This window comes from Balaenoptera physalus, assembly GCF_965194825.1.
Source record: "Balaenoptera physalus genome assembly, chromosome: 1".
Classification (NCBI taxonomy): domain Eukaryota; kingdom Metazoa; phylum Chordata; class Mammalia; order Artiodactyla; family Balaenopteridae; genus Balaenoptera; species Balaenoptera physalus.
Genome location: NC_138882.1, coordinates 88046768 through 88061512, shown reverse-complemented (window position 1 = coordinate 88061512; position 14745 = coordinate 88046768). Strand labels below are relative to the sequence as shown.

Here is a 14745-nt window from a genome sequence, read left to right as displayed (position 1 = left end):
CCAATGGAGAACCCGCGGGGGCGGAGCTGCGGAGGCGGGGGCGTGGCTTCACGACGTGCTGGGAGTTGTAGTCCTGCCCTCCTCCTGGACCTCGGCCCTGGGAGTGGCTCCAGCCGGTTAAACCAGGTTCCTGGGTTCGGTTCGACCTTGGTCGCTGTTCCCTTTCGTTATTTTATGGGGCAGGGTGGTAGCAATCCTACGCTTCTTGAAGAGCTGCAGAGGCGGGAAGATCCTGTTGGAACCTAAAGGACAAATACAAAGAAAGCACAGGATAGAGGGTGCAGGGAGATAGGGACGGGTATTGTTCTTACTTGAATGAGAGGAAATGAGCTAGAGCTACTGCCTAAGAGATGAAGGTTGCACTTAAAAGTAGGAGCTCTTTGAACAGGCTACTATAGGAAGCATGCAATACAGTGTATCGCTAATGAAGCCTTCATCCGTAATGACAGGAGAATCAGAGCGAAGTAAAAGGAGCCTGGAGAGCAATGTTAGGAGGGTTAGAGGGGATTTTGAGTTAAAATCGAGAGTTAAAGTTGTTTGTAAAAAGCAATTAGAGCTATGGAGTTGGAAAATGACACCCCCCCACCCCCACCCCGCCAAGTTACTCAGTTCCTTTTATGTCATACTTCCTCCATTTATTTTCTGAAAATGAACCTCAGTGGTGTCTTTTCCTCAGGCTGGGGGGAAGGGTAGGCGCAGGGGATGCATATTAGAGCGAAAGAAAGTTAAAGTATGAGTAGAGGGTATTGTATCCTCATTTGGATGCAGGTGGGGTTAGTCCTTAGGGAGGATGTTTAGGAAAAAGAGTACCAGGATGGGAAAGTGAGGGAAACTGGAATATTGTTCTTGAGAGAGTAATCAAAGTACCCAAAAAAACTATAGAAATTCTTCAGAGAGAACCAGGCTTACTTTCCTTCCTGGAAATGATTTATGACAATGCATAGATGTACATCCACATAAGAGTTTTACATTTTTTTCCAGAAAATTCTGGAAAGGAGCTGAAGGAATAGATTAGATAGATGTACGTGAGAAGTCACCATGCAAATCCTCCCCCAATAAGGTTAAGAGGGTGGGAACATCCTGGCCAGTGCTCAAGACTCTATTGTCTTGCTTCTGAGCATAGCAAACCAGAAGAGATAGGGATAAGACAACTCTTCTCATCTCTCCTTTGAGCTGTTACCACAGCATTTGCTGACTTAATAACGGGAATCAAACCTATCTTGTTCATTGGTAGTTCCACAGAGACTTGCATAGTGTCTGACTCATAGTAGATGTTGAATGGATGTTTATTAACTCCCTTAAAAAAAAATACCTGCATTCTTTTCTTATTCCCTTGCCTCTGAACCCTGAATTGCCTATCAGACTAGGCCTAGCACACTGTGCCTAGCACATACGTTATGTTTGATGTTTCTAAATTGAATTGAATGAAAATGGGAAATATAAAAGCAGAGAGAAGGATAAGATGAACTCCACCCCTGTAGGCTAGAATGAAGGGAACATACCAAGTGACTGAAAGTGGGAGAAGGGGTGTCGCATATACAGCAGGGAAAGAGACTACCTGCTTCCTCCCTTTTTCTATCCTGTGTGCAGAAAGTTGAGAAGGAGGTGAGGTGAGATCAGTACTTAGCAGAGAGGAAGTAACTAGTCTTGACTGAAAGTTGTTTTTTTTTTTTGAAATCAGAAACAATGCAGCAGGTGCTTGGAGAGTCAGACAATGATGTTGATGTTGTTCCCATACTTCGTAGTCCGAGACACGCAGAGAAGGGAGACTATTTTCAGTCTAGGAAAAATGCTCATCCCTTCCTCAGAATAATTTGACTGTGAAGAAAGAGATTGTGATGAAGCCTCGGAGAGAAGGGCAGTTCTGGATAGTGATAGTAAGTCAGGGACAGCGAGAGGGAGGGTGAGCTTTTTGTGAGGAATGGGAACAAGGAAGCAAAGTAGGGGAGAGGGGAAACTCCTTGGTAGGCTGGGGTTTTTGTTGTTGTTTGGTTTGGGTTTCTTTGGGTTTTTCGTGGGTTTGTTTTTTTGTTTTGTTTTTCTGGAAGTGGCAGCAGGAGGCCTGAATGGATCTAGTCTAGAGCCAGAGGGTCTCAGTGAACGTGTTTCCATCAAAGTTCACTTTGCCTCTCTTGATCTGGGCAGCTGTGGCTGAGGACCGCACTGGTAGTAACTGATGGCCCAGTCAGTCAGCAAGTGGGCGGGGAATTCCCCCCCCTGGGAGAAGGGTTGCTGCAGCTCCTTCCCTGCTTTGGAGGAGGGCAGAAGGCGGGGTAAGTTTGGTGGGAAACGCTGTAATTTCCTTTTTTACTTTCAAGGCACTAGTGCAGAATCCAGAATGGATGTCCTCTTTGTAGCCATCCTTGCTGTGCCACTCATCCTGGGTAAGTACACGTCTCTCCGTGAGCTTTTGAGCCAGGTCTTCTACCATAAATGGGGTGGGAGAAAAGAAAATGAGGAGAGGGCGGGAGGTGCAGTTCAAAAGGAGTGATAACACTTTCTCAACTGTGTTAGATGTCAGGGGCAGAGGGGGAACCTGGAAATTAGGGCCAGGAAAAGGGGAGGAGAGCATAGTCCTGTCAAAGAAGAGACAGCTGATGGGGATGGAGCCCCAGCCATGGGGAGGTCCTAACAAGAGTGAACTCAGCTCGCCATCACCACAGAGTTGAACAAGATGAGAAGGACTAAAGTGAGAGTGGAGAGAGGTGGACTCTTTGAAGGTGGGGCAGTCTGAAACTAGCGAGGGAAGCCAGGGTATCTTCTTTCTCAGCGAGTTGGAGAAAAGCTTTGTATTAGTAAAGACACAGAAGGGGTGGCCTTTAGGATAGTGAGTACTGTCTGCCTTCAGGGACAAGGTCCCAAAAGTAGCTTGGCTCCTTCCCTCCTTTGTTCCCAGTCTGCCAGGTGCTCTCATTGTTTCCCTTTCCTCCAGACTCTGTGTCATTGCTTGGGGTTAAGAGAGAGCATTCAAGGAGCTTAGGGAAATATTTAGCAGGAGGCCTAGAATTCCTGACCCAATCAAGTCCAAGCCACATATTTTTAATCCTGGAAAGGAAGAAAAACTAATGCAGATGGATCATTTAGTCCAGCTGACTCATTTTAAGAAAGCGGATGTTAACTGGCTTGTTCAGAGATATTCTACTAGTTAGCATTGAAACTGGAACTAAAGCCCAAGTCCAAGAGGCTGTGTGTGTGTGTTAGTTGTGGGAGCCACTGCTAAGAGAACATCTCTCACAAATAAAGTAGGTCTAGAGCATACTGAGGAGTGGATTTGGAGGTCTTAATTTCTGGTGTCTCTCTGCTTCCTACCTTTTTAAGGCTTAGTTTGGGTTATAGTATGTGAAGGGACCCGTTTTCTCTTCTGGTAGTTCCCGGATTGAAAGGGCACAGTGTAACAGGTCTCATCAGAGTTATGGAGCCCAGAAGACTGAGAAAGGTTTAGAGGTGCAGAGGCAGGGAGATAGTAGAGGGGAGGCAGAAGGAAAGGAAACTGATAGAGCTGAGGTCAACGTCAGGTGTCCTTCTATTGCTAAGGAGTTCCAGATGCCCCCTGACCTCTAGTCCTTGTCCCCCTAGGACAAGAATATGAGGATGAAGAAGGGCTGGAAGAGGATGACTATTATCAGGTGGTCTATTATTACACAGTCACCCCCAACTATGGTGAGTATGTATAAGATTCTGACCCTTCGCAGGATGGAGAGAGGTTTGGGAGATGCTCACTTCTGACACTTTGACTTTTCCTTTACAATGGTATAACTAGGTCAGAGAGAAATGTGGCTATGAGCAAAAACTATCAAGCTCATGATGTCATGTCTCAAACTAGTGATTTTCAATCCTTTAGGAATTGATTGAAACAAGTTGAAATTTTTCAAATTTGTACATGATTTTAGACACCAGATTGAAAATATAAATGCATACACATTCACAAACATTTTTTTTTAAATGGTATAGTGGTATAGACAGTTCAGCAATTTCTTTTTTTTTTTTAATTTTTGGGTTTATTTATTTGTTTATTTATTTATTTATGGCTGTGTTGGGTCTTCGTTTCTGTGTGAGGGCTTTCTCTAGTTGCGGCAAGTGGGGGCCACTCTTCATCGCGGTGCGCGGGCCTCATTATCGCGGCCTCTCTTGTTGCGGAGCACAGGCTCCAGACGCGCAGGCTCAGTAATTGTGGCTCACGGGCCTAGTTGCTCCGTGGCATGTGGGATCCTCCCAGACCAGGGCTCGAACCCGTGTCCCCTGCATTGGCAGGCAGATTCTCAACCACTGCGCCACCAGGGAAGCCCCCACAAACATTCTAACATCAAAAGTTCATTAGAATTATACCAGTAAATTTTACAACTTGAGCAAATTGAAGTATTCTGAACAATTTCTTCCTCTTCTCATTTCCAGATCTAGTGCTACCTTTGTTACTACTGATTTTTTTTCTCCTCCCCAGATGACTTTGGTGCAAACTTCACTGTTGATTACTCTATGTTTGAGTCAGAGAACAGGCTGGTGAGTGATATCTACATGACCCTCTAGGAGGATCAGGATAGGTAACAGTTAAAAAGAAACTGGGCATTGTTGAAATGTAAATGATGAACAGGAATAAAAATTAGTTAGGTGAAGTGAAACTAGGTAGTGAGCCCAAAACAAATTTGTTAACCAAAGCTGGGGATGAAACCAGAATGCAGGAGGTTTGCTAAGACGCTGAAAGGGAGGAACAATCCTTGAGTCAAGGGAATTGGTGAATGGGATGGGTACATAATCCATGCAAACATGAAGTAGGGAAGATCCCTGAGTTTAAGTCTTGGGGGATGGGGAGGGGGGAGAAGAGGTGGTGAAGGAGAAGAGAACTCTAAATAGAAAATCTATGAGGATATTGAATGGAGGCAGTGATAACTCTGTGTTTCCTAATCCTACCGAGGGCAGAACAAGTTGGATAAGGAGGTAATGGAAGCAGTAGAGACTACCATTAGTCGTGAAACAGACCCTGCAGACCATCAGAAGCCTGTAACAGAGAAACCAGTGACAATGGAACCAGTGAGTGGATTGGGGATAAGGGGGGAGGGAGACAGACAACCCTTACCCTGGATAGATCCCAGGGCTGGTGACGTGCAGCAGAGGGAGGCTTTGGTGGATGGGGGAACCAAATAACTAGTACTACAATGCAGGTGTTCATCTCAGCTTGGCCATCATTTCTTTCACTGAGATTTAACACTAACCCTGTATACAGAACACTGGGAAGATTTGGTGCAGTTAAATTTCAGTTGAATAGTATTTAATGTGTAAGTAACCTATGCCTAAAGCTGCTGATGATGCTGATGATGCTGAAAAAGAAATCTGTGATGTTGTTATTGTCCTCAAGGTATTCATAAAACTCAAGTTTACACTTATGAAACATTTAAAACAAAATGAAAGGATTTGCCACAATGTTAAATTGCATATACATTTGACAGCATATGACAAGTGCTTTAGGCTGTGGAAGGAGAGAGATTAGCACAGGCTGAAGTTGTCTGGAAGACTTTTAGGAGGTAATTGTGCTTGAAATACACTTTGAAGAATAGGTGAGCTTTTGATTGGCAGGAAGTTATGAAAGGATGAAAGCAATTAGGGGGAAGAATAGTTATTCCAAGAGCGAAAGAGCTGCATAGACAAGGGGGATAGAACAAGCAGGGTATGTTTAGTGGATGGAGATTGAAGGAGAGGGTATATGGAAAGGAACAGTGGGAAATTAGGAAATAAAATTTACAATGCTCCAAATATTTGCTTGGTAATCTCACATATGGGAAGATAGGGCCAAATTACGGAGTCTGAAGTATCAGGGTAAGGTTCAGACTTATAAGCAATAGGGAGCCTAGTAAGTTCTTCAGTGTGGTAAACACACAATGAAAGTGGTATTTTTGAAAAATGATTTATCTGGTTGTATGAAGGATGCAGTGGAGTGGAGAGAGACTCATGAGATTTGCATCATTCCAGAAACAATCCATTAAAGGTCTGGACTAGGGAAGTGGCATTTTGAATGGAGAGGAGAAAAATAAGAAACATTTTGAAGAAAATGCCTTGCTCCAGTGATAATTTCATATGGGCAATAAATGAGGAGAGAGTTAAAATAACTTAAAAGTTTTAAACATGGATATCTGGGAAAATGGTTGACCAAAATGGGAACTGTGGGAGATCAGAGTGATTTAGGAGTGAAGTCACAAATTTGGTATTGGCCAAGCTGAATTTATAGTGACAGCCCTATGAGGGTGTCGTAAAGGTAGCTGAATTAAGTCAGTGCTACAGTTCTAAGTGCAAAGTCACAGTTACAAAAGTAGATGAGCTCATTAGAGCCAGTACACACAGAAGACCAAAAGGCCAATGACTGTGCCGGTAGTTAGTAGAAGAGGAATCAACCAAGGAAATGGAGACAAGCTGATTGGAGAGGTAGGCAGATAGCCAAATTTGTATTATAAAGTCTAGAAGAGAAAGCTTAATACAATCAATCAAAAGCTACCAAGAGGCCAAGGAGAAGGAGGTGATTGATAATCACAGAGAAAGCAGTTTTAATTGGGTGGATGTAGCAAAAGCTAGATTTTGTGGCGTTAGAGCGGCAATACATTGTGAGGAAGTGGAGGGAGAGGATAGACCAACCATCTGAGAAATCTGGTAATGCAAAAAGAGAAGCAACAGCTAGAAAGGGCAACAGGATCAAAGTGCAGTCTGAATATAGTTGAACACAGATGGGAAGAATTAGTAGAAATGGAAAGCTGATGCCTGACAAGGACAGATAAATATTTTAAAGTATATAGTAGGCTCCCTTTAGATTGTAAACTCTGTGAGGACAGAACCACTGTCTTAATTATATTTATATCCCCCCTATGGCACCTAGCACAGTGACTAGCATAGTGTCATGCACATAGCTTAAAAAACAAAACAAAAAACATCTCATTGAATTGAGTCAGGTCTCCCTGGTATGGTCAGGAATGGCTGAAAGGCACAGAGGAAAGGACTTCTTATAGTGATGGGGAGGAGGGCTGGATCTTTCTCTAAGCTCAGAGGAAAGAAGACAGAGATTGGTGTAAAGAGATGGTTATCCTTCCAGAGTGGGAGGTGGGCAGTAGGAAGGATGACACTAGCCTACTATGAGGGGATGTCTGTATTTTAGCAGAGTCCAGATCTGAACAATGCTGTATCCAGTCTGCAGAGTCCTGGTGCACTCCTCCTGTCCTGGGCCCTCGTTCAGGGGGGGATGTATTTCATGTAGAAGGTGAGAGTGCAGCCACTGGCCTTGGGGGAGTCTGTGAAGCAATTTTACCAGTATCTCTGGCTAGTGTTTCCAGCCTGGTCAATTCTCTCTCAGCTGCTTAAAGAGGGATCACATATAGAAAAATCTTATCTAACTTTAAGCAGGTTTAGGAGATGTTGAGGCAAAGGCCTTTGTAATAAGAGTCATTACTTTTTCTGAACTGGGAGGATTTCAGGACCTCCTAGAGCAGAAGCAGGTGGAATGGAGAAGAAACTTCTCCAGGTTTCCAGTCTGCCTCGAGGAATCAAAGCTGGTTCCAGCTGGCCTGGTTTAAGGCTCTTCAGGTGATAGAGGGCAAAATGGGAGGGGCCCTACAACCTGGCAGAGTCAAGAGGCAGAAGTGGGGGTGGTTCCCTAGTGTAGGGGAGAGATGGTGGAAAGGGGGAAGGAAGAGAAACCTGTATTATAGGGAAGGAATTTAAGTTGGTAATCTAAATAACTATGGGCATAAAGGGGTTTAGCAGAAGGAAGGAGTGAAGAGGGGAGGGGGACACATCTAGTGGATGTCATGGGGAAATCTAGCTCAAAATAAGAAATCTGGGGGGTTTCCATAGAGGTGGGAGGGGCTTCCTGAGTCCCCTGACCTTGTTTTTTTGTTTTTTGTTTTTCCCTTTCTTCGTTTTTTTTTTTTTTTTTTTTTTTTTTTAGGAGAGGGAAGGCTGCTACGACTCATTGGATGGGGATTTGGGAAGAGGAGAGTGGAAGATTAAATAAATAAATGAAGTAATCTGGTTACTCTCTACTCCTTTATGAGGGTCAGTTCTAAAGCTGCAACACTGAAGAGAGCACCAGGATATAGGTGTGGGAAGGGTAGATTAGAAAGGGAGTTAGGCGACAGTAGAGTTAGAGGGAATTATTAGGGCTGTGAAAAAATAAACCCTGAAATTTTGGGAATAATGGAGAAAAACACCCACAAACAACAGGTTTATTCACAGCCTATAATTCCCTCTAATTCTACTGTTTTGCTTTATCATATATGGTGTTGAGACAGTATGTTTGCAGAAAGAAAGTTGAAGTGGAACCCTTTTTTCCTTTTTATAAAATAAGCACATTGTTAAACATACGTAAAATATCAAAACTACTTAGAATAGATTTTTAAAATTCACACCCTCCTCCACTTATCTCCCCACTGCAGCTCCTAACTATGTACCCTTTTCGGTTAGTAATTAAGGCATTCGGGGACAAACTGTTTTTTTCTTCTTATAAATTTATTTATTATTTTTGGCTGCTTTGGGTCTTTGTTGCTGCAGGCTTTCTCTAGTTGCGGCGAGCGGGGACTACTCTTGGTTGCGGTGCGCGGGCTTCTCATAGCAGTGGCTTCTCTTGTTGTGGAGCACGGGCTCTAGACGCGTGGGCTTCAGTAGTTGTGGCTTGCGGGCTTTAGAGTGCAGGCTCAATAATTGTGGCACATGGGCTTAATTGCTCCGCGGCACGTGGGATCTTCCTCGACCAGGGCTCGAACCTGTGTCCCCTGCATCGGCAGGCGGATTCTTAACCACTGAGTCACCAGGGAAGCCCAGGGACAAACTTTAAAAAGAAAAAAATTTTTTTCCTTTTATCCTTCGACCCTAATCAGAACTGGGCTGCCCCCTTGCGGTCTCTTGGATGTTTTAGCTTCAATCGCCCCACAGTCCCTGGGTCCTGTCCCCTTCTCTCCACTGTGCTCTCAATACTGCACGGGGGAGTTCCCCGGTGGTTTAGTGGTTAGCACTCCGGGCTTTCGCTGCGGTCACCCGGATTCAATTCCTGGTTGGGGAACTGAGATCCCGCAAGCCTCCCAGCACAGCAAAAGAAAACAAACAAACAAAACAAAACAAAGCACTGCAAGGGCCAGTGAATAGTAAACTCCGGACTTGCCACCCTCCGTCCTTCAAATCTTCTCCAGAGGACAAATGAAGAAACTGAAGCTGGACAAGTACATAATCTAGGAGATCAGAGACCTACCCACTCTCCTTTTCTTGTGCTAAGAAACACAGAACTAAGGGCACAGGGCCCGGGGAACCAGGGTAGAAAAGTCAGGAACAACCCAGCGGGGCTTTGACCTCTGGAGTCGTGGCGGGCTGGCATCTGAGCTGGTAACGTGCGTGGCGGGTTACATAAGGAAAGGGCTGGTGGAGCCGCCCCAGCGGGAGCCGGGGAGAGGACGCGGTGTTCTCGGCAGCAATCCCCACCCTCCTCACCCAGCAGGGCAGGAGGCACCCAACTTGAAAGAGAAGGAGGAGGAGGGGAGGGTGAAACAGAGACGGGGCAGTCACGAGAGCTGGGCCGCCGAGAGGGGGAGAGTATACATAGTGGCACACATCCATTCTCTCACACACGTTGCAGACGCAAGTCGCTGATCGTTTCCACGTGCTGCACTCGTGAGCGGAGGCGCTGAAAGAGGGGGCAGAGGGGTCGGTTCCCAAGGAGGAGCCAAGAGTCCCACATCTCAAGGCTCACCCCTTAGGTCACACAACCAGTCTGAACACTCCAGCTGCGCGGCTCCGGCACACCACCATCCTATTTAAAGCCACAGGCTCCGCCCTTTTCCTCCCCTCCCTTCTTTTCCACTCTTCTTCCATCCTCCTCCTTCTCTCATCACCGGGTCCTCCTCGCTAGCCGCATGTAGGGGCGGAGCACGGAATGCTTACCTTCCAACCAATCGTCACCTGACTGCATCTTTATTGGCCGAGCCCCTGTATGCTGTAACAAATGGAATGTGAACTTCAGTAACGAGAGTCACGTGCCACCGGCTAGACAACCAATGAGGGTGCGAGGTCTGTGTACGCCGGGGGAAGGCACGTGCGGAGCTGCACGTGTCTGGGAGGGGGAAGGGGCGGGACCCAGTGGGAGGGAGGCGGAGGTGGGTAGCCCTGACCCGAGAGTCGGAGTAGGAGCTGGAGACAGCCTGGGCTGAGCCGACCGACACAGGTGAGGAGACTCAGGTCAGGGAGCGATCCGCGCAGGAGGATCAGACCCGGCGGGAGTGGGCTTAGGGACTCAACGCGGATATTGGTATTGCGAGGGATCGCATCACGTGGCAGGCGCGACTGGAGATGGTCCGGCGCAGGGATCCTGGTCAGAAAGATTGGCAAGAGGAGGGAGGTTGCTGCCGGGTCCCTAGGTGGGTTCGGGTGCCGCAGATTTCCGGCTTGCCGGTGGCGTGATCTCAGGTAGGGAGGCTCGCTGCGGGGTCAGGATGAGACCAGAAGAGGCGAATCGGGGAAAGGTGTCAAATCATTATATTTACTCTGAACTGAGGGAAAAGAGTCTGTGTCAGGCTAAGAGCTGCTCTGCGGAGGCCAGAGAGGCAATCCAGGTTCTTAATGGAGGAGGGGAGGCGGGGAAGATGACTTTTTTTATTGTCCCTGAGACAGGTAATATTGGGGAGGGAGAGAAGAGATATTATGATCGCAGACAGTACACCCTAGTCTCCCAGTCCATTTCCTAATACTCAGATTCTGGTTTCAAACTCCCTCGCTTTGCTCTTCAGTTGCAGGTCCCGATGTTTGGGCACTCCGGGAGCTGCTCTCCAGCCCCTGCTTCTGAACCTATGGATTCTCCATCTAGCGTTTCTTCCTACTCTCTTTATTCCTCTTTTTCCACCTCCCCAGTGAACAGTGACTCTGGCTTCCCCTCCGATAGTGAGAGGGAGGACAAGTGGGCTCATGGCCCCAGGCCAGACACTGTTGGTCAGAGGGGAGGTTCTCGGCCCAGCCCTGGTCCTATCCGCTGCAGGCAACGACCCAAGGTTTCCAGTAAGCAACCTACAGCATCTCACTCGGAACAGCGGGGCTTGGCTTCTTCTATGTCAGGATCTGGGGTCAAAAGATCAAGAGGTGGTGAACTGGAGACCGGTCTAAACATCCAGGGTTGTACCACAGAAGGAGACCTGCTGTTTGCTCAGAAGGTAAGAGAAAGCTGGGGAAAGGAGATACGACCAAGTGGCTTAGCACCCAGTTGGTTGGTAAGGACCCCATGAGGATAGTATTGGCTCTCAGATTGGGAGATGGAAGAATAAGTACTGGTGTGGGCAGTTCTTGGTCTTCTCATACCCTTTGTCCTGTTTTTCTACAGTGTAAAGAGCTCCGAGGATTCATACCCCCTCTCACAGACCTACTGAATGGACTGAAGATGGGTCGATTTGAGAGAGGTAGTTATCTGATTACTTGTATTCATTTGAGCTACATTCATCTCTCTGTCTCTCAAAATATGTTTTGAATGTGTATTTCTCTTAAGTCTTTGTTTGGGGCCTGGATGATTCCCTTTTTCTCCTGTGACAATTTCTTTAGGTGAATCCATTTTAAGCCCTTCTGTCTTTCCTTTACCTGATTAAATTCTTGAATCTCAATCCTTGATCTCTCTTTCTCTTTCCTGACCCCAGGATTGAGCAGTTTCCAGCAGAGCGTGGCAATGGACAGGATCCAGCGCATAGTAGGTGTTTTGCAGAAGCCACAGATGGGGTAATTGATTCTTGATTCTTGATTCTTTCCTCAGTACTTCATAAAAAAGGAGCTATCTCCAATCCTGTCCTGTTGCTTTTTTCACACCTAATGGCTTTTTTTTTTTCCCCCACAGAGAGCGTTATCTAGGAACCCTGCTACAGGTAGAAGGAATGTTAAAGACTTGGTTTCCTCATATAGCTGCCCAGAAGTCATCATTGCGTAGTCAGCTGACCAAGGTGAGAACTTATAAACCTGAGGAAAAGGTGGGGAAATAACCAAAGAAATGAAGTGGACACGCAGAAATGGGCTCCCTCTTCCATTTTCTTTTGGATCTTTTCATCTTTTCAACAAGTTTTCTTTTCAGGGAAGGGAATGCCTAAACTTCCTTCATTGTCTTGATTTCTAGGTGTTTTGGGGTTCTATTTTGTTTGGATCATTTCAAGGAACTCCATGGAATTTAGCCCTGTTCCTCATGTTGTAGCTTATCTGCTTTCTGCATAGATACAGAATGCTTTTTACCTGGACAAATGAATCATGCAGGAAGATTCCTCAGCTTCTCTCTGCAAATCTTTTCTCTTCTGCTGCCCCTAAACCCCTTTTCCTCTCCCTCTTTTTACTCCTTCCCAAGTACCCTTGTATCCCTCTGGAAGCATGGGTTTTGAGGACTGGTCACAAGACGTACATCACTGGGAGGGGTGAAGGCACCCATGGGGCACCCATAAGGAGAGTGTTGCAAAGATTCTTTTTTTCTTATTCTTTTTTATTTATTTTTGGCTGCGTTGGGTCTTCGTTGCTGCGCGCGGGCTTTCTCTAGTTGCGGCAAACGGATGCCAGTCTTCGTTGCGGTGCGCGGGCTTCTCACTGCGGTGGCTTCTCTTGTTGTGGAGCACGGGCTCTAGGCGCACAGGCTTCAGTCGTTGTGGTATGCGGACTCAGTAGTTGTGGTGCACGGGCTTAGTTGCTCCGCTGCATGTGGGATCTTCCTGGACCCATGTCCCCTGCCTTGGAAGGCGGATTCTTAACCACTGCACCACCAGGGAAGTCCCTGAAAAGATTCTTAGATCTAGTGTGGAATGACCTATTTTCTGTGCCTTCAAATAATAGAGTATGTAGGGGGCACTCAAATGAGAGGGAGAGGAAAGTCTCCTGTAGCTAATGGACAGTCCTTGTTTTCAACTGCTGTGGGAATAATTGATTTAAAAATAAGCAGGAGGGGACTTCCCTGGTGGCACAGTGGTTAAGAATCTGCCTGCTAACGCAGGGGACATGGGTTCAAGCCGTGGTCTGGGAAGATCCCACATTCCACAGAGCAACTAAGCCCGTGCGCCACAACTACTGAGCCTGTGCTCTAGAGCCCGTGAGCCACAACTACTGAGCCCATGTGCCACAACTACTGAAGCCTGCGTGCCTGGAGCCTGTGCTCCTCAACAAGAGAAACCACTGCAATGAGAAACCCGTGCACCTCAACAAAGAGTAGCCCCCGCTCACCACAACTAGAGAAAGCCCACGCAGCAACGAAGACCCAACGCAGCCAAAAATAAACAAATAAATAAATTTTTAAAAAAAGCAGGAGGGGGACTTCCCTGGTGGTGCAGTGGTTAAGAATCTGCCTGCCAATGCAGGGGGCACGGGTTCGAGCCCTGGTCAGGGAAGATCCCACATGCCACAGAGCCACTAAGCCCGTGTGCCACAACTACTGAGTCTGCGCTCTAGAGCCCATGAACCACAACTACTTACTGAGCCTAAGTGCCACAACTACTGAAGCCCACGCGCCTAGAGCCCATGCTCCACAACAAGAGAAGCCACCGCAATGAGAAGCCCGTGCACCACAACAAAGAGTAGCCCCCGCTCGCCGCAACTAGAGAAAGCCCGCGTGCAGCAACGAAGACCCAAGGCAGCCAAAAAAATAAATAAATGAAATAAATTTATTTTAAAAATTAAAAAATAAATACATAAACATAAGCAGGAGGATCTTACCTGCATATTAATCTACACTTCTTAAGGAACTCAACATAGGAAATTAGAACTTAAAATACAGAAGTTGGGAAATGATGATTCCAGTTAAAAATAGACTTTTTAGAAAGAAGTTCTAAAATAAATCAGTTTATAAATAGTGAGAATCTATGGGACTGTTTGTTTTATTTTGTATACATGTGAATAGCCAGTGCCTATATAGTGTGTGGTACAAGAATTTGTTAAATAAATGAAAGTACAGTTTGGTTACTAAAACTTTTACTTAATCATGGCCTGACAGGAAATTATCTATTGCATAAAACAAGGTATGTTAGCATTACAGAGTTCCCAAGGAAAGCAAATGTTTAAGCAACCAGGTGGAGTTAATCTGAAAGCTTTCTCACATAATTTTTTCTCTTTTCTCCCCCTCCCTAGCATTCTCCAGGCCACCACAGTTATCCAGCTGCTTCCTCTCCTGCACTTTCTGTGGAAAAGATGGACCAGACACAGCTAGGACAGCTAATATTGAAACCAAAGCAGCCTTGGCACCTCACTGAATGGCCAGCTATGAACCTCACTTGGATCCACACTACTCCAATTTGCAATCCCCCTCTCAGTTCCCCAGGTACCATCTCCTTTAGCCATGGTCCTTTAGGCACTGGAACCAGCATTGGTGTCATCCTTTTCCTCCAGCATGGAGTACGGCCCTTCACCCACTCAGCCCCAACCACTCCAGTTCCATCTACTACTACAGCATCTCCTGTCATCCCTGGTGATCCTAAGATACTCTCTGGAGAGGGGCCTTGTTGCCACAATTTGCCAGTAACTCTGCCATCAGACTGGAGCTGTACCCCATCCCCTCCTGGTGTACCCACCATGACCAGAGAGATGACCGTGGGAGACCTAGAACAGATGAGAAGCCACCCTTCTGTTGCTCCTGATGTCCCTCCTCTCAATCCCTAATGCAGGACTTGAGACTGTAGTTTCTAATTTGTGTAAATATATGTCTCTCTATATACTTTTTTAACTGTTAATGTGTGAATTTGTGTTGAGGGAAGAGAAATCCTTTCTGATTAAATAAATTTTATACCTAAA

The 14745-nt window shown here is 46.2% G+C and overlaps 2 protein-coding genes and 1 long non-coding RNA gene across 12 annotated transcripts; 2 read left to right on the top strand and 1 right to left on the bottom strand.

Moving 5' to 3' along the window:
* Nucleotides 1-40: 40 nt before the first annotated feature.
* LOC309667262 (uncharacterized protein C1orf54 homolog) lies at nt 41-8000 on the top strand. 7 transcript variants are annotated; one of them, XM_082475565.1, is made up of 7 exons: nt 41-126; nt 2319-2384; nt 3577-3660; nt 4439-4497; nt 4915-5025; nt 7133-7234; nt 7922-8000. In XM_082475565.1, exons 2-6 carry the CDS (start codon nt 2339-2341, stop codon nt 7229-7231), a joined length of 399 nt encoding a protein of 132 aa, XP_082331691.1. In that variant the 5' UTR covers nt 41-126; nt 2319-2338; the 3' UTR covers nt 7232-7234; nt 7922-8000. The 7 variants fall into 7 exon arrangements, with proteins under 7 accessions (XP_082331691.1, XP_082331690.1, XP_082331689.1 ...); XM_082475564.1 differs by having other exon boundaries at nt 126-150; XM_082475563.1 differs by lacking the exon at nt 41-126 and adding an exon at nt 256-1877.
* LOC309667558 lies at nt 7859-9989 on the bottom strand. Its single transcript, XR_014267816.1, has 2 exons — nt 9904-9989; nt 7859-9646 (listed from the first exon to the last, which is right to left on the bottom strand). It is a non-coding gene; the product is annotated as an uncharacterized lncRNA (long non-coding RNA).
* CIART (circadian associated repressor of transcription) lies at nt 9914-14745 on the top strand. Of its 4 annotated transcripts, none has more exons than XM_082475181.1 (6): nt 9914-10029; nt 10746-11162; nt 11330-11405; nt 11637-11715; nt 11831-11933; nt 14086-14745. In XM_082475181.1, the coding sequence occupies exons 2-6, from the start codon at nt 10758-10760 to the stop codon at nt 14611-14613; spliced, it is 1191 nt and encodes a 396-aa protein (XP_082331307.1). In that variant the 5' UTR covers nt 9914-10029; nt 10746-10757; the 3' UTR covers nt 14614-14745. The 4 variants fall into 4 exon arrangements, with proteins under 4 accessions (XP_082331307.1, XP_082331306.1, XP_082331309.1 ...); XM_082475180.1 differs by lacking the exon at nt 9914-10029 and adding an exon at nt 10071-10183; XM_082475183.1 differs by lacking the exon at nt 9914-10029 and adding an exon at nt 10110-10183 and having other exon boundaries at nt 10867-11162.